This window comes from Lissotriton vulgaris, chromosome 3_1 (assembly GCF_964263255.1).
Source record: "Lissotriton vulgaris chromosome 3_1, aLisVul1.2, whole genome shotgun sequence".
In the NCBI taxonomy this organism is placed as follows: domain Eukaryota; kingdom Metazoa; phylum Chordata; class Amphibia; order Caudata; family Salamandridae; genus Lissotriton; species Lissotriton vulgaris.
Genome location: NC_141689.1, coordinates 51,262,984 through 51,283,012, shown reverse-complemented (window position 1 = coordinate 51,283,012; position 20,029 = coordinate 51,262,984). Strand labels below are relative to the sequence as shown.

Genomic DNA, 20,029 nt, shown 5'->3' with positions numbered 1-20,029 from the left:
CTCAAGCCAAGGCGATTCGAGTCAAGGAGCATCGGGAGGGGGGTCCTCTAGTCTAATGCTCACCCCACCACAAATAAAACGATCACTACGAGATATAGCATTACAACACACGCCAAAGCCAGTGACATACGCAACCCTCAGACAGTACCTTACTGACTGCATATATGATCCAGTACCAGGTGAGGGTTCATTGCTCCTATACTCAATACGTTTAAGGCGTGTTGCAGATTTTTTGATTACTTTACCAGACATGAAAGACCACTTAGATAAAATCTACCATTTCATTAGAACGGGGGAGGGACCAGAAAGTCTTCACGAGGCCATGGCACATAGAAAAGTGGAGCTTCAACGTATGCTCCTACAATTTTTGGTTAATTGTTTGATAAGGGAACGAGACAGCCAGATAAAGAAGTAACTAAAAGTATGCTGAATTGGAGTGATAATATAGCGGCTGGTAAACATGATAAACAGAGTTGTGTAGAAAGCATGTACAGGAAAATACGTAGAGAAATTCTTGATATACACAAGCAAGAATAAGCCGCGAAAGAGAACGAGAAATAGGACGACGAAGTCTCAGAGGATGATGATTTAGTAACTGAGGAGACAAGTAATATACATTACGTAGGTAGGCCAAGACCTTTGGATAGACCGTTTGATAGACCCATACGCCTAGAACACAGTAAATGTTCTCTCTCCCCCATACCAGAACGATATTCTCTTGAACATCTATTTCAAGCTACTGACCAAGCACTGAAAAAACAAGTAGGTCATAGTGAACTTAGTACTATGCATGAACAAGAACTAGCCCGGTCAGCAGTTCAATGGGCTGGAAATTTTACCATATATAAAGATGAGATAGTAGCGCAAACATTTTTGAGTCTTCCTCCGGAAGAACAACGTTTAGCTGGTATTTACATGATTCAACACCTCATCACCCTGTACAAAAGTCAGCATTCTGATCCAAGTTCCCTATATAAATTATTGGACGATTTACTCCTAGTAAGATGGAGAGGCCTAGGTACCGATTTAATTAATGTCATACTAGAACAACGACATAAGTACTTGACTTTCCTGACCCCACACTTTGTTCCTGTTCCACACCGAGAAAGAAAGACCTTTTACATAGACAGACAGAATCCCTTACGAGAGGTTCATCCCGTTAGAACTGAAGCGGGTACGCTTCAACGAGTATACGTTTACACACCCTTGACGAAAATGGAATTATTGGAAATGAAAAAATTACTACCCTGTCACGATAAAGATCCAGCAGGGTTCCACCGTGAATTAAAAGACATGCTCCGCATGGGGGAGTATACATATGCTGATACGATCAAAATGTTGAAAGTCCTATTGCCAGCAGGCATTTACGAAAAACTTAAAGAAAAAGAATGGGAGGTGGGAGAGAAAAAGATTAGCTGGACAGAACTAGAAAATGAAGATAATACACGAACTCCTGGTACTGGTCTCGGGGATAAAGCTAGAGAATTACCTGAACTATTGATACAAGTTCTGCCAAGATTATTGACTACTAAAAAGGAAGATTGGGATGCTATTTCAGCCTGTAAACAGGAACAAGATGAAGATACTAGTCATTTCTATTCTAGATTCGAGAAATGTTTTCTTATTAATAGTGGCCTAAAGACAAGTAGTGAATCATACCCACATCTTTTTGTAACCAAATTAGTAGAGAATTCCTTATCACAGATCAAAAATAGAGTACTGAAAGTTGAGAGTACCTGGCAAGCGAATAGCCCGTCCCAAATGTTACAAATGTTACAGTACCACCAGAACCGAATTAGAGAAGAACAGGAACACGAAAAGAGACGCATGAAAGACACGAAAATGAAAGTACTAGTTGCCCAGTCAGTTCCAGCTGCCGATGGTCAGAGAAAGGGCGCGGCACCTGTAAAAGGGAACTGCAACTATTGTAAACAGCCAGGTCACTATATAAATGAATGTGCTGTCCTGAAACACAATATAGCTACAGGAAAGACGAAAGAAAGACCGCGTCCTCCAAGGCAGGAACATATCCCGCAGAACACTCAAACTCCACAGAACCAGCCACAGACAGTAGCCGTACCCCAACCCATTGCTGCCACACAACATATTACACAACAAATGTACCAGTATGCACAGTCAGACTACCCAGATTATCAACAGTACTCATGAAACAGCCTAGAGAGGGAGGTTGGCTTGCCCCTTATTGAGGTTCCTGTAGATCAAGAGGGTCCCTATGTACATAGTCATGTATTGGGAAAAGACAGAAAATTTCTGATTGATACAGGGGCGAGCAGAACTACCATCAGTCATGACGAGGTTCCAGGGGCACCCCTCTCAGGCTCACAGAATATTTCCCTGGGTTTTTCAGGAAAGCCTATTGTTAACGAAGTGTCAAAGCCAGTTTCCCTAGGAGTTGGTCCATTGTCCCGTACTACAGACTTGTTGCTTACGAAATCATGTCCAGAAAACTTGCTTGGTATAAAAACGTTGAAAGAACTAGGAGCAGTGATTTGTTGTTCTCCTGAAGGAGTGAGATTGTTTTTACGTGATTTTAAAGGACATTATGTGTTGAGAGATTTTGACCCCAGACTTCAAAATATACCACAGCACTTATGGGCACAAGGTCCGACTGATGTAGGTTACATGCACATTACACCATATCGTGTCACGCTCAAGCAAGGAGTTGTACTGCCACGAATCCGACAATACAAGTTACCACCTGATGCTGTAGTTGCATTACTGAAAATTGTTGACGAACTCATTGCACAAGGAGTGGTTGTAGAAACTGATTCCAACGTATGTAATTCTCCTATCATTCCGATTCTTAAACGAACTGACCCGAATGCACCACCGGTCTACAGACTAGTGATTGACCTCCGAGAATTGAACAAATGCATAATACCCCAGTACCCAGTGGTCCCAGACATTTCTTCATTACTGACTGCCATTGATTCCGAAGCGTCGTTCTTCACTGTAATTGATCTGAAGAACGCCTTCTTTAGTGTCCCGATCCATCCGGAAAGCCAATATCTTTTCGGATTCTGTTTAAATGGCCGAAGCTTCAAATTTGCGAGAGCTCCTCAAGGGTTCACAGAAAGTCCTAGTATTTACAGTCAAGCATTGAAAAGACAATTAGACAGTATTCACATGCCTACTGACACTGCACTGCTCCAATACGTTGATGATCTTTTGATCACAGCGTGGACAGAACGAGACTGTGAACGTGCATCACTGACAGTCTTATATTTCCTGGCAGAAAAGGGGCACAAAGTGTCCCCTTCAAAGTTACAATTCTGTGCCCAGCAAGTGGTATACCTTGGGCACTTGCTGTCCAAGAGGGGGAAACAGCTGACACCAGACCGCATTCAGTTAATTGCACATCTTCCACAGCCCAAGACACAAAAGGATGTACGGGCCTTCATTGGCCTCACTTCTTACTGCAGACAATGGATTCCTCAGTACGCATATCTAGCCAAACCACTCATACAGTTGACAACACAGGAGGCAGCGACTTCGACTGTCCTCCCTTGGACCCAGGAACATACACTTGCTTTTGACGAACTGAAGAAAGCTCTATGTCAAGCACCAGTTTTAGCGACACCATGTTACAGTAAACCTTTTACACTTTTTGTCACTGAACGCGATGGTACAGCATTATCTGTTCTCACACAAGATCAAGCAGGAAAACACAAGCCTTGTGCTTACTTTTCTAGTACATTGGATCCAGTGGCCCAGGCTCTGCCTGCGTGCCTCAAATCAGTTGCAGCAACAGCTCTAGCAATCAGACAAAGCGATTCCATAGTGTTAGGACATCCCCTGACAGTACAAGTTCCACATTCAGTGGAAGTTCTCTTGAACAGGACATAGACACAGCACCTGACTATAGCGAGACTGACAGGATACGAACTGACACTGTTCCAGCCACACATAGAAATCAGACGTTGCAATATTCTAAACCCTGCTACACTTTTGCCCTCGAACACAGTAGACCCTGCACCGCATGACTGTGTAGAAGTCAATAACACAGTGACAAAGCCCAGACAAGACTTGACAGACATTGCATTGCCCGACCCAGACCTGACACTTTATGTGGATGGTTCATGTATGAGAACAAGCACAGGAGAGTTAGTGGCCGCATATCCAGTGACCACCGATACTGAAGTCATAGAATCAAGACGAATTGACATTTTGTCTGCTCAAGCAGCAGAGCTCATCGCTCTGACCCAAGCCTGTATACGAGCCAAGAACCTGAAAGTAAACATATACACAGATTCACAGTATGCTTTCGGAGTCGTTTACGACTTTGGAGTCCTTTGGCAAGAGAGAGGTTTTCTGACCTCCCATGGAGCCAAGATTCAACACGGTCCCCTCATTCAGGCTATGTTAGATGCAATACACCTGCCTACAGTAATAGCTATCATGAAGTGCAAAGCACATACGAAAGTCACAGATACTGTTTCCCAGGGTAACGACCTGGCAGATCGAACAGCTAAACTTACAGCTCAAACTCAAACAGACATTCCAGTTGACACGACAAAGACTGAAGTACCATCACTGACAAATTGCATGACAGTCAGGGATCCCTCACAAGATGTACTCGACATACAGACACATGCCACTCCGGACGAAATCAAGAAATGGACTGAACAAGGAGGGGTCCAGACAGATCAGGGATGGATGACAAAGGGGAAAGCCACATGGTTTCTCCCCGATTCCATGGTTCAAGCTATTATAAATACAGCACATAGTCCAGCACACTTAGGAGAAAAAGCCATGCTAGACAGTATATAGAACATCTGGTCCAACAAGCATTTACGTGCAGCAGCCAAACAGAAAGTACGTACCTGTATGATCTGTTGTCAGTTCAATCCAGGCAAAGGCATTCCCGTGGAACAAGGTGGATTTCATCCTCCTGACCACCCTTTTGAAGTCCTCCAGATGGATTATATTCAGATGGACAGATGTCGAGGATTCAAGTATGTCCTCGTAGTTGTATGTGCCCTATCTAGATGGACAGAAGCGTACCCAGTCCGAGATTACACTGCTGTGACCACTGCCAAGCAGTTGGTTCGTGAATTCTTCCCTCGATACGGCTTGCCCCGTGTCGTGTACTCAGATAATGGACAGCCATTCTCTTCTGAACTCATGAAACAAGTATCTCTCCTGCTAGGGTACCAGTGGAAATTCCATTGCGTACGACACCCCGAGGCAGCAGGCCTCATAGAGAGACACAATCAGACTCTCAAGACCAGACTAGCGAAGGTCTGTGCAGAAAAAGGCGTGGATTGGATGGTAGCCTTGCCGGTTGCCCTCTTTTACATGCGTATGGTAGCTCATTCCAGAACCGGACTATCTCCGTACGAGGTGATTTTCGGTAGACCGCCTAATATGTGGGGTACGCCCATGCCACGCAAGAATACTGATGTTGACAGTTCAATGCTGACAGATTACCTGGCTTCCTTGATGTCTGCACTACTCTCTTGTCGTTCACAGGTTGCCGCCGCTTTCCCAGACAACACCCAGGTTAAGGACCACGTCATCGTCCCTGGAGACCTGGTCCTGGTGAGAAATTTCGATCGAACGAGCCCCCTGGAGCCGCGTTGGAAGTCACCGAAGCTTGTGTTACTGACCACGAGGACGGCTATCAAAGTGGAAGGATCCATGCCCACCATGTTAAAAGATTCCATGGACTTGGCTCGATAAAGGAATCTGAGAACTGTGCCGTGAAAGACTCTGAGAACTGTTCGGAGATAATAGACTCTAAACTCCCTTGGCTAGAAAAGACTCCGCAACAAATCTATAGACAAAAATTACGATCTAGTAAGTCAGACAGCGTTTAATTGTTTAAGTCCCCCTCGGGTGAAGCGGTTAGACAGGTTCCTGACATGTTTAAGATCGTAGACCCAAATAGTCAGAGAGATAGACAGATTAAAATGAAAGAAAAATACTGCAAATCCTTACGCAGCCGATGCATAATTACACTAATCATTATGTTTTTTCTAAGTATATCGATTATATGTATAAGCTTGACGCTACATGTTTTCTTTCCTCCTCTTGGTTCACATGTACATTCTACCTCCAATGACACTGAAGAGCACACATTCAGTGACCTGCCACCCCATGAATTGTCATATCGACTAGCACTGCGCAACAACACTTTTATTCGTATGTTACACCATACTCACCAGACTAGCAATGCAACGAATTGCTGGGTATGTGGCCGACTCCCACCTTATCAGAAAATGAAGGGAGTTCTGCCCCTCTTTCCTTATCCGTTTTCACACAATGGTTCGTGCAGAGCCTGGTTTGCTTTAATGTCATCATTAGACAGTAAGTCCACAGTTTCCCAAGGCGATTGGATATGGGGAGACCTGAATACAGTTATGAATAAGGCATGTTTTCCAGACGAAGACGGTCTTCCCCAAAGGAAAGGAACTGATCTAGAAAACGAAGTGTATGAACAAGGAAATGCTTCCCTTAACTTTATGATTTTGAATGTTCAGTCCGAGACCAATACAGATTCCCCGTTTATAACAGTCCTACTAGTGAAAGGTGAATTATGCGTTAGAAAGGATGGTTCAGTGCATTTAGGACACAGTGATTGTAATACTGTGGTCGAATTCAATGATAAAGGAAAGTCTACTTTCAAAGCTTCCCGCCATTCCTATTTTATTTGTGGTCAGACAGCTTATGTACGTCTGCCCTTGGATTGGGGTGGAACGTGTTATATTGCGTTCCTACTGCCACCTGTTTTTCTAGCTCCATCCCATTATCACCGAGATTCCCAACTCGTACATGTAAGACATAAGAGGGAGATCGAATCCCCAATTGTCGATCAGACTGAGACAACATGGGAGCAATATACAGATTTCAATAAAGGATTCTTTTTCTTCGTAGGTCCTGTCCAAAACAGTAAATTGATACGCAGATTAACCAGAACACTGGAAGCAGTAGTGAATGAGACTACTTCTGCCTTAGGTAACCTGACCGAGGAACAGTCTGCTATGAGACTTGTTGTTCTTCAGAACCGCCTTGTTCTTGATGTCATCCTGGCCGATAGGGGCGGAGCTTGTAGAGTGATCGGCTCCAACTGTTGTGTGTTTATTCCTAATAACGCACCATCAGTGTATGCAGCAATAACAAGGCTCCATAAGATAGCTCATCAGATGCACCAGAATCCAGGCACCTGGACTTGGTCCGGTTGGCTCTGGAGTGTGATATCAGCCTGGGGATGGAAAGTACTGTCCTTCCTCGGAATAATTCTGCTCATAGTATTCAGTTGTTGTCTCTGTCTGCAATGTGGCCCAGCGATTTGCGGCTTGTGTGCCACTGCTTGTATTCCTCGTCCACGTTCCCGTTCCCGTGCACGTATGAAAAAAGACGAGCAAATGATGATTTATGAACAGATAGACGGTCTCATGAAAATAGATGTATCGTAAAGGGCGCAGTAGGGAACAAGGAGGGAATGAGAAAATAGAAATTTCTTGTGGTCAGTGTGTCCCCCACTCGCACCCTATCCATGTACCTATGCCCCATGTATGTTCATGTTATCATGTAATTCCTTTCCCGTGTCTGTAATAATATTGTCCCTACATTTCCGTCCAATGTTAGCATGTCAGTTATTAGGCCCTCCATGAATGGAACGTTAATTCTGCACTGTGGCCTACGTTGCCAATGCATTTACATGGCACACTTTTAAATGTCGAAGTACACGTTTTCCTGGCCCAGCCGAGCCAGGCCCTGAATTCAGGCTCCGAGCCTCTTCTGTCTCTGAAAAGCTGCAGTTTAGGTATGCATCCCTGACCTCTCCCTTACTCCCTTCCCAGGCGAGAGGTGCCCAGCCTGGCCTGCCTGCCAAGATGGTATTTTGCCTACAGTTATCTGCTCAGCCTCCGCAAAAACACATTCCAGTCTAGTGAAATAAGTAAACATTTTCCGCCTGCAGAGCATAGGGCCTAGCCTTCCTGTCTCCATGCAAGTGATTTACTGAACCCGTTGCCATAGTAGGCCCATGGCCCCCACGTAATGCACGAAGAAATATATGTGCACGTTAGCATTCAGTGATGAACAGCCTTTACTCGAGAAACCTTTACTTCAGACTATACATCCTCCAAACACAAGATATCAGATATGCCAAAAGTACAGGTCGCTCTGACACCCCAGCTGTCCCCAGTTATACGTCAATGTCACGTCATGACCAGTTGCGCGCACATGTAGGTTAAAGGTTTCTGCTGATCCTGCAGTCCTCCTCTATGCATCCACCCACCTATGACACACCTATGACTCATCAAGTACACACCTACGTGTACGCCTCTTTACACGCCTTCTTTTACGCCCATGTGTTCTTATCTCTCTCTGTTCACATTGCTCCGCCTGGAGAGTTCCGCCTACTGTACTCATGACAATTGTATGGTTTTACTATATATAATGTGTGATGTTAATAAAGTATGTGATTCCCTTCCTGAACCTTAGTGGTGATGGAACCCGATTCTCCCCCTGGTTCGAGCCATTGAATAAAGCCCTTTCAACTCTGATACCACGGACTCTGCCTCTCATTTTATGAGCTATCCTTCTTGATATTAATGTATAGAAAAATGCTTAGGTAATTATATTTACCACAAGAGGACGGGACGGGCCACCCCCCCTGGCCGTGATACAAAAGGAACATAAGGAGGTAAAGAACTTGGTTTATTATCTTCCGGCACACACCTGCCCTCTCCAAGGGAAACCACTTTGTGAAAGAAGACCTTTTGTTATCTTTCTTCAAAGAGTTTTTTTTGGTGTCTGTTGCCGTTTGTGTGCTAATCACATCATGACATGTAAGGGGGTGCGCAAAAATCCAATTCTCACGAGGGATTTAGCCAAGGGAACGCTGGACCACTACTTAAATAAGACAACACATCCCATTGCTCACCACATAGTGACAACAGAACGAAGACTGTCCACAGACCACACCCCCAGTGTTCAATCTCCCTCACAGACAATCGCCGGAGCAGAAAACTTGTCATTGCTCGAGGAACTTAATAGTTTATGTAAATCCAATTATGCTGCTGTCGAGTCGAGATTCGAGCAAGTCAGTGCCTCTATCTGTCCTATAGTCACTACAAGTCCCCAGTTTAGTGCATTATCCCAACCAAATAAAAGACTCCTGGGTACTCCCTTATGTCAACCCTCTAAAGGTAATACAAATTCTTTAACGTCTCTTCAGGACCCTTCTGGCAAAAGAAAACGAAACGTGGACAAACACACAGGAAGCCAAGCTAAACAACAAAAACCGAACTTGAGCCCTCCGTTGTCTAACGCCTTTACCACTAAAACATGTATGGATCTCACGACACGGCTAATTTCTGCTTCCTCTACCCCACCAACTTTGTTGGCCCAGATAGAAATCATGATTAATTCCATGATATCCCCCTTGATAGAAAGTATGGACAAGCTATGGGATAGGATTGCGGGTATAGAGGAAATGACTAAGGCTAACACGCTACTCCTAAAAAGTATGGCAGGGTCAAACCACACACAGTCTTTATCCGCCACTGTAGTGCCCTTAATATCTCCACAAAGTGATAATGACCAAAATCAACCAGCAGCCTCACACATGTTACCCTCAAACACCTTGAAAGTATACGCAAAACCTATAATAGTACATAGCTCTTCCCCCAGAACAGGGCTGAATAAAGACCTCATACCCGTCAAAGGGTCACTTTCTAATATAGGGAACATGTCACGCAAATCTAATCATATACAATTGCCACCGGAGGCTGCCCCGTTTGTGTGCGTCCTCTCTGGAGTGCCAGCACTTACAAACGGAAAATCTGAAAGCCTACAGGACCTAAGAAATAAGGTGGTCTTCTGGCTAACAAAAAATAGACCCCTGACTCCTGACATTGATGGAAGAATACAAAGTGTTAGAAGGGTGGGCTGGCTAGGTCCGCTCCGAAAAGATATACCCGGCGACCTGGTGTTAATAAACTTTAGACATAATAATGTTGTCCCATATCTTCAAACCTGGCGGTCACAAATAGGAGATGGACCTATACACACCTGGCAACTATCTGACTTTTACCCCAGAGCATCACTCCCCCCAATCAAGACCAACGAAGCGAGTAACTTATCGACAGACAGAAATGGCCCCGGGGTGAGGGGCGATAATATCCAGACTCTGATTTGACATACCTTGTAACGAATTTAGTGATTAGCTGATTTCCTCCAAAAGACTTAATGCTATATTAATATTATGTTATTTATTGTGAATGAAATGTAATGGTGTATATATTTGAAATGTTGCTTTTATGATTTTATACTTCAAAATCGAATAAAGCTAATCGAACGAAAGGATCAACCCAGGCTTTACAGTTTACATGGGAAATCGATTCTGGAATATGATCCTCCTTCAAAAAGGGGGAATTTATTGTCTGCCAGAACAATTTACTGTTCTTCAAATCAGATTCTAAACATAACTTTTCCCATGCATTAGTTTGGAGCTCAGTTTTCCTATCTTTTAATGCCATTTTATAGCCTAAACGAAGTTTCTTAATATCGGCTGAATCTCTGGGGTTCATATCCAGGGCTTTTTTCAGGCTACGTAAAGCATTAGAACAAGTTTGGTCAAACCAGCCCACATGTTGATAATTATCCCCTTTAAAAGGTTTGGTTAACAGACCCTCTACTATACTATTTATCTTTAAGTAGTTAGACATTAACAGCTCTGGGCTAATTTCTTCTCTAAGACGATAGTTAATTTCAGCCGCTCCCAAAATTATAACTTCTCTTTTAAACTTCGCTGGTTCAATACCAGCCCACCGTATATGCATTCCATTAGGTCTAATTGGAGGAACATCGGTGACTTATCTCTCCTCTACTATAGAATCGCGATCCCAATAAAATAAGGCCACGGATATACTAATATGGTCACTGACTGCCTGTTCCATTATCCAGGGGGTTGAATGCAAAGTATCATTATTACAAGAAATCAGTATGTGGTCGATGTTAGTAGCCGCGTCTCTACCTGTAAAAGTGGGGAGAATAACATTTTCCCCATCTGTAAGACATGGGAGAAGGTCCAAAGCAAATTTAGACATTAACATATTCATGCCATAATCACAGTGGGGGAAGTGTAGAAAGTCTTCATCATCATGTTCATTATTGTCCATCCTTCCTAAACCCACACACATTAGTCTTAGCTAGAGGGCATAGCTGTATATTAAAATCACCCACCCAAACGATAATAGCTGGTTTCCTAATATGTTCCAACATATTATCAAGTTCTTCTTCTAGTGCATGGATAACAGAATCCCGGTTGTTAACAAATATATTGTTATAAAAATTGACCACAATCATATCACTGCCTTCTTTAAAATGAAAAAACCACAGTTGATGGACAGAATGCAGAACAATGTCATACAATGTCATACATTCACCCCAGTATGACATTGTTCTGCATTCTGTCCATCAACTGTGGTTTTTGCATTATTCTTTAAAATGAAGCCACATACTCTGGCTATGGGCACCAACAGTAACACACTTATTCATTTTAAATGTAGTCAATTTAATGGAAACAAGGATTAGCAGGCCTCCTTTAGCTCTACCAGTTATTGATGCTACAGCAGGGAGCCAATAGGATGCAATCCCCTCCACAAACATAGGTACCATACACCAAGTGGCTGTTTACCCAAGCATACCCTGATTGAACTTCCCTCTTGCCAAGGTCTTTATCCTCACTTGAGCGTCAAGAAACCGTTGGTGTACGTGCGCTTTATAGGTGCTGTTAACATAACATTAACATAACAAGTCTCTTGTAAGCATATAATATCATGCTTAGAATCAATGAAATCCATCCAAGCTGGGGTATCCTGTTTCTTCTTAAAACCAGATACATTCCATGTAGTAATTGTATCCCCCTTTCTTATATTGCTTGCTTCTGTACCCATATCAGACCACCCAGGATATTGCGGCATGGATTAGTAAATTTAGCGGCACAAATATGGAAATTTAGCGGCACAAATATGGAAATTTAGCGGCACAAATATCAAAATTTAGCGGCATTTTTGCTGCACTTTAATTTACTCATAATCATTCATTTTCAGCCTGAAATCAATGGAAACTGTTTTAGCAGAGTATTCCACTTGTAATAGGCACATTTAAAGTATCTGCTGCTATAGGGAAGCACAGCTCCAGTCCTAACCTTGTGGGAGTGTGCTGTATTTCTCCCTGGGATGTTCTAGTGCCCATGTATGCATTGTGTCGGGGCACCGCTGCCTCTGGAACTGAGAGGCAGTACACCTCTTCCTCAGGCACCCTCTTTAGCAAATTTTTTAAATAGTGCTATGGGGGCCATCAACTATAAGATCAGTAATGTTGAGGAAAGCCTAGGTGCCACCAAACAGGTTTTGCTGGAAGATAAGCAGGATCTACCAGCATCAGAAGTCGCCTGCCCCAGTACTGAATCAAGTAACCTGAGTTGATTAAATACATCTGGGTCCACCTGATGGAGGAGAGTTAATCCTTGTATTTCACATGAACTTGTAACTATTGATTCAGATCCAGTTAATGCTGTAAAGCCTTTGACTAATTTTTCCCAGCTCACACCCAGGGAAAAGTAAAAAAGGACTCTTTGCGTACTGTGCACCGTAATAAAGTGCTGCCCAATTCAGTTGGCAGTCCAATATGCCACTACTGCTGTAGTGAGCTTGGAGGTTAGGTCAGTTTCAACATCACAAACGCTGACTATACCCAGCATTCATGGGTAGACTAAAAGCAATTGAGTGTGCCAATGTGACTTGCCCACCTCTGATTACCTACCCACGTCAATTCGAAGAATTGAGAGTGCCACTGATGCCCCCCCCCCAATCTTGTGGGACCATACAGTGCGCCTTGATTCGGATAGCTGAATTTCCAAGGAAACAAATACTGTAACACTTGTCCCTCAAGCTAATTCTGCTAGTTTTACTGTACTGTCTTTCTGACTCTGGATGCACAGAGTGCACTGTCACCATGGGCTGTTCCCATTCGAAAAGGCTGCTGCAGATTTGGCACCGTGTTAGGCAGCGATTACGTGTTATTAATTCAACTCTGGAGCATGTCAAAATATAACCTACCCCAAGATCCACAAGTACTTGGTATCACAAACCTGCGCGGCAATCTATCACAGCTCCGGAGTTTACTGCTTCGAATGCTCGATGGCTTGATGGCTTCTGAATGAATCACATCTCACAACCCCCTCAGCTGAGACTCTCTGGCCGGCCATCTTGAAAGTGGCGTAAGGTATTCAATCATATCACGGATTCCTTTTTGCAGACACATGCCATAAATAACAGTGGCAAACGCACGCACCAATGATGTGCAAAACAAAAAGTATGTGTCCGTGGACATGCTGCACACCAAGCGTTTCGTAATCTAATGTCTTCATGCAAGCCTGGTGTGCTTGAAACCGGCTATTAAAAGATTCCTTCCATGTAGCATTCACCAGGGCAGCAATGGCTTTATTGCGGCAGTCTGTAAGAATACGTGCATTTCAGATGAAGGATTTTATGCCTTCTTCGGTTATTTCGTGCCACTGTGCAGAGGCTCAACTTGAGCCGATTTTGGGGAGGAGGAGGGGGTGTCAAATTCCTACAGCAATAGGCAGAGTGGAGGTGAAGGGGGCTCGAATGGGTGAAAACAGAACAAAGCCTAATTAACAAATGAATGGTCTTTTAAAGACCTGTTAAGTACTCGGGTGCAGCTGCCTTAAGACAAGACGGCCGCCAGCCCGGGGCTATCTCAGCCGGGGCTGACAAACACGACGGGGGAGGGAGTGGGGCTGAAGCCCTTTGAGCCTGCCACTGTGGGTAAAACATGCATGCCTGCCCCCGCATCCATGTATAGACGGCTTTTCAGTCTCTGGAATTCACAAATCTACATCTTCAACATGAAATTCGTATGGATCTTCAATGTTTTGGGCGCATTTTCTAAATTTCGCGGGCAGTTTTGTAAAAATCGCGGCATTTTTACAAAACTGCCGATTTCGCGATTTTTTTGCAAATCGCGAAATCCTGGAGGCTCTGCCATATGGTCATCAGATGACTCCATTACTGGGCTGTTAGATACTCCCCGTGGGCAGATGGTAAATAGCCCTGCATATTGGCTATCCAAACTGGGGTCTACTAACAAAATGGGGTTCCCATCCGGTGACTGAAGTGGGAATGAAATCACCTCCAACATATCCACCGTCCCTTTGCTAACCCCCATTTCCTGATTCTTCGATCCCTGTCTATCTGCACCCCAGCGTCAATCTATTGCATCCATGTGACTCAGAGTCTGGAATATTGAAGTAGAGGGGGCATAGTTAACACAGGGAATTGGGGTGGTCTATTAATGGGGCTAGGGGCGTCCAACCAGGAAGTTAGAGATGTGGCCCAGCCCAGCCTCTGACAGTCACTGATGGGCAAGGACGGGTCCGCCCTTGGCCCGGGATTCGCCCGCGCATCCTGCAAAGCGGGGGCTTGGCGGCGCTTTATAGCGCGGTGTTGATGCCTCCGCCCTCAGCAGCTGCGGCTAGTTTGGGGCTGATGGTGATGCAGTGTTGCACTCTGGGACTCCATGTCCCACCAGAGTGTAGTGCCAACAGAAAGACGACAGCGGGAGTCCGTAGAGATGATGGAAAGATGTTCAAAGGGGGCAGAGAGCCTCCAGTCCCTCCAAATTAACAAAACTGCAGAACTGGCAAAATAAAGCAGCAGAGGGTTAAAGTCAAATATGTGGACTAGGTTAGTCCAGTTGAAAGAATAACCATCACAGTCCTCTGTAAAGAGTTCCTTTTGCAGTGGAAGAGGCCGAGAGGAGCAGGATGAAATGTACAGATAGCCATCAAAGTAGCACAAAGAGCAGGCTGAGCGTTGCAGACAGTCATGGCTGCAGCTACGCATTAGTGATCCCCTTTAGTTGTCAATGTTGTACACGAAGTGCCGCTCTCACATTACTGGGTATCATTGGTGGGTGCCAGGGGCTGCAAGATCATGACTGAAAACTTGTGTTTGAGTCCCTGAGGAGCATAAAACTCTCAAGGGAAGCTAAAGTGAGGACACACCAATGTTTTAGGACCTGAGGAGCACCTTTGGGGGTCTGGAACTCACTTCACAGGCCATCAGGGTTCGGGCAGGTCCACTTGAAGGTCCAGGCAGTAGTTCCAGGCAGAAGGTCTGCTGGGCAGTTGCAGGGACCCTCTGGAGCTAGTTATGTCCCCATAGCTCACAACAGGAGGTCAGCTGACTGAACCTTGGAGTCACTTCATCCTGAGATGAAGGGTGCAGGTCCAGTCTTCCTTCTTAACAAACAAGGCAGCTGGCATCAGAACAGCAGAGTACCAGGGCAGAAGAGTGGCAGTCATTCTGGCAGCAAAGCATACACAGGTCAAGGAGTATACTAAAGAGTTGGGGTATGAGGTCCAATATTTAAACTTAGTGCCTACTTTGAAGTAGGAGAAGCTTCTATAGGTTTCCACCAGCCAGAGTGGCTTGCAATTTCCTGCCATCAAGCCTTGGCCCCAGATGTATTGGGGTCACAATTGAATAGCGTCATATCCTTTGCAAGAGTACTCAGACAGGGCCTTTGTGATATGTTATGTTATGTGTACGTACACCAAACATTTTCATGGTGCTGGGTGTTCCAGCAGCAGGGCTGAGGACCACTTCAGTCATAAGATTGTCTGAAAAGTGTATGCTATCTGGAAGAGAATTCCAGGGACCAGGAGCCAGCACCTTAAGCCTGGTTACCCTCTGCTTTTTTCTTGCGCTATTTGTGGACCTCTAGAAGATTAGGATTTGGCGATCTGAGATGACGCCTGAGAGTATAGTTTGTATTCTCGAAGTAATGAAAAAATTACTTTTAGTTTGCCTGGTTTTAATGACTGTGCAACCTGCTTTGAATACAATTAGTTCTGTGATTGGAAACAATGCGGTTTTCTTAATGGGGTGTTGTATGGCAGTATCTTGGCTGCTAGTACATCAATCTAGTCGTCTGGTTCTGGACAAGCTGCAGTCTTTGTAATCTTTTGTAAGTTCGATGTAACAAGGGTTTGCATAGTCAATGCTGGATATCACAAGTGAGAGTACAATGTGGGTGATAGCTTTAGTTGAAAAGAGTTAGTGTAAGTGTAGTAGTTGATTGCTCCTCCCCCTTGTTAACTCGGAGTGGCCGATCCTGCCCACACCTAGCTTATCTTTGTGTCACTGTCTGGCACCAACTGCCAACTAAGCCTAGTCATGTGACCCAGGATACAGGGAGCAGATACCAAATGATGAGAACAGGAAATTGCCAGCTTTCTAAAATTTAGATTTTCAAATTGTGACTAAAAATATAACTTTACCATTAAGGAGGGCTTTTAAGTAAAAACTACCTAGACACCAAACTCGACATGTCACCTGGTCCCATTTGAAGATTAGCACTTATTAAATGCAATAATGCATCCCAATTTCATCCAATGGGAGAAGTAGGCCTTGCAGTAGTGGAAAATTAATATAGGATTTTGGCACTACTAGGAGATGTAAAACTTAAATGTGCATGTCCAATATTTTGCATATACTGCACCATTGGACTATTCAAGGCCTAACCTAGGTGTGACCTACATGTGTTAAAATGGAAGAATTGTGATTTCCCTTTCAAAACATCAACATAAACTATTGAAATGGTAATTTAAAACTGTACATTCAGGTTGAGTGAGTGGTACAATAACTGCTGCTGGTCCACAAGTGGTATTTAATTTATAGGCCCTGGGTACCAATAGTACTACTTTACTAAGGGCTTACAAGTAAATTAAATCTTCCAATTAGGTGCAAGGCAATTTTACCATTAGAGAGGGGAGAGAGCACAAGAACTTTAGCACTGTTTGGCAGTGGTAAAGAACACATAGTTCTATGGCCAAGAAAAAAGGAAGTTTGATGGAAGATCACCCTAAGACTGACAGGTCTAACAGGGCTTATATATGAATTTTTTGTTCTAATACCAAACAATAAGGGCTAAGTAGAGTATTTCAGCTGCCTTTATGTCATAGGGTTGAGAACATCTTTGATTCCATGGATTGCCGGCTTAGAATCAAGCAACCAGAAAGGTGAAAACACCTTTCCCTTCCTGAAGGCTAGAGGAAGGCACAGTGAACCTGAAATGAAGTCGCCACGAGGTTTTGAAGTTCTTAAACAGGGATATTTATTAGAGCATAAAAGTTGTTGTCAACGTAAAGAGCCTGGGTCTGAACTGTCATCCCTGGAATCTGGAACCCAGCAGTGTTCCCGATTCCAGGCATGACACAGCAATACCACACATTCCCCTTCGTAAAGAAAGGAAAAGAAACATTTTAAACAGATATACAATATACAATTAGATTACAGAAAATGAAAACATTAACAACAATAAAGAGAAATCACAATGTATAAGAAACAAATCAGTTTATCTATAAAGATGATAATCCTTAAACCGCACAGGAGTGAGACATTTTCTCTGTGCCAGTTGAACAGTGTCAGAGTTACGTTGAACAGTATCTGAATCAGGAGAAAAAAACAAACCTATTTACAGGAACCTGGTGAAGTGATGTTGAACTAGAGAACTTCCTCCAATTGCTGGTACTGTTGGAGGACATCGAGTTGGAAGGAATGCTAGCCTCTGAAGTTGCTCCCTTAGGCCACAACCACTTGGGAATTTTCACCACCTTAGACATATTCCACACATTACCATCAGAAAGTTCAACAACCTGTCGACCAACACGCTTGACCATCAAAGGATCTGAATACCGTGACTCCCCTGACCTGACTAGTCTGCACTTCTTGACACATACCCAATCATTGACACTGAACGGTGAAGAATTGTTATGTGTGGAAAAATCACTATCAATGGCCTTTTTTGAATCAAGCAATCTCATCCAAGGTTGGCTCAAGTTGGAGACACACTTCCTCCCTCTCATCTTCTCAAAAGGTGAAAGATTACCCATGCTTCTAGGAGTATTTCTATAGCACCACAGAATTTCACGTATAGTTTGTTTACAGTCATTACCACTACATAAGGCTAATTGCAGACCCTCTTTAAACACCCTGATCCATCTTTCTACAATTCCATTACTATTGGGATAATAGACTGACACACGTTTATGCCTTATACCATGACACGCCAAAAACTCCTTCATCTCTTGAGAGACAAATTGTACACCATTGTCCGTTGTAATGGATTCAGGGAAACTTTCTCTTTCGAATACCTCATTTAAGAATTTGATCACCACACCAGAGGTAATGCTAGAAACCATTTTTACCTCAGGCCATTGAGACAATTGATCAATCAAGATTATAGCATACATCATACTCTTGTTGAATGACATAGGACCAGCAATGTCTAAGGATACACTTTCCCAAACCCGTGAAGGTCTAGAAACTGGAAGACGTTCATACGCAACATGCTTTTGGGACTTATCACTTAAACAGCAATCCATACAGTCCCTGACATATCTATCTATACACTTATCCATCCCTGGCCACCAGAATTCACTTCTGATCCTTCTTTCATGGATGTCATTCCAGGGTGACCCTCATGAGCCATCTCTAAAATCGTAGACTGCAATTCGCCAGGTACTACCAATTGTAGACCTCTGAACAAAATCCCCTCAACTATAGATAACTCTTGGGCAACATGAAAGAATGGTTGAATACTATCAGACAACAAGTCTTTGCGTGGCCACTGAGTTTTTATAAAACTACATATTTCATTTAAAATAGGGTCACTACTGCATGCCACCTTCCAAGTGTCCTCACGGATACAACCTTTGGAAATCTCACAAATTGACACAACATTGTCATCATCATTGTCCACTTCAACTACATAGTCATCAGGAATGGGTAATCTGGATAAGCAGTCGGCTAATACATTCCTAACACCAGGAATATATTCAACTTTAAAGTGAAAATCTTGAAGTTTATATTGCCATCTGGCAATTCTTGAAGTTGCTTTCCCACAACCCTTAGTGGTAAATAAATCCACAAGAGGGCGATGGTCAGACCAGAGTTTGAAGACAGTACCGTACACATACTTGCGGAAATATTCTATGCCCCAACAGCAAGCCAGAGCTTCTTTTTCTAACGTAGAATATTTGCACTCAGCATCCCTCAAAGGTCTTGAAGCAAACCCAATTGTTACCATTTGACCCTTTTGACGCTGCATTAAAACTGCACCAATTCCTACATTGCTAGCATCCGTAATGATGAATGAACCATAAGCAGTATTAAACGTTGCCAGAGCAGGTGCAGATGCAATGCTTTGCTTCAACAAAATGAATTCATGTTTACAATTTTCATCCCACAAGAAATGAGCATTTTTCTTCATCAAATTTCTCATATTCACAGTTTTGTCAGAGAACAAGGGAATACATTTTGAGTAATATTCGGCAAGCCCCAAGAAAGACCTGAGCTGATCTTTATTTGTAGGGTCCGGAGCGGATTCAATGGCCTTGATTAAATTTAATTTAGGAGAAATGCCATCTTTAGTAATGGTATGTCCCAAATAATCAACAGAAGACACCCCAAATTTACATTTTTCTTTCGTTAGAGTGAGACCACTATTTTGTAATACACATAATACCTCATACAATAATTCAGAATGCTCAGAGGGATTGGATGCAAAGATTAAAATGTCATCCTGAAAGTATAAGACATTTTTAAATTCTTTAAAAAGACTATGCATCACTCTTTGAAAGACAGAAGATGCCGATATTAGGCCAAACGGCATTCTCTTGTACCTGAAAGCACCTTCTGATGTGATGAAGGACGTCAAATGTCTACTGTCTTTGTGTAATGCAATCTGATGGTACGCATTTGACAAATCCAGAGTGGAAAAAATGGATGCCCCTTTCAATTTTGTAAACATTTCATTTATATTAGGCAAAGGGTGTCTATCTACCCATACATTCTCGTTCAAATCTCTCAAATCTACGCAAAGTCTCACTTTGCCGTTGGGCTTATGAGCGACAATGACTGGGGATAACCACACTGAAGACTCTATTTCTTCTATTATATCT

The 20,029-nt window shown here is 43.4% G+C and overlaps 1 protein-coding gene across 1 annotated transcript in view; it reads right to left on the bottom strand.

The window, feature by feature from the left end:
• Positions 1-19,350, bottom strand: part of LOC147725924 (vomeronasal type-2 receptor 26-like) — an 83,191-nt gene extending 63,841 nt beyond the window's left edge. The window contains exon 1 of the mRNA XM_086963390.1: positions 18,795-19,350. Within this exon, the coding sequence (XP_086819516.1) occupies positions 18,795-19,350 (556 nt within the window). The remainder of the gene's footprint in view (positions 1-18,794) is intronic.
• Between the last annotated feature and the right edge of the window lie 679 nt (positions 19,351-20,029).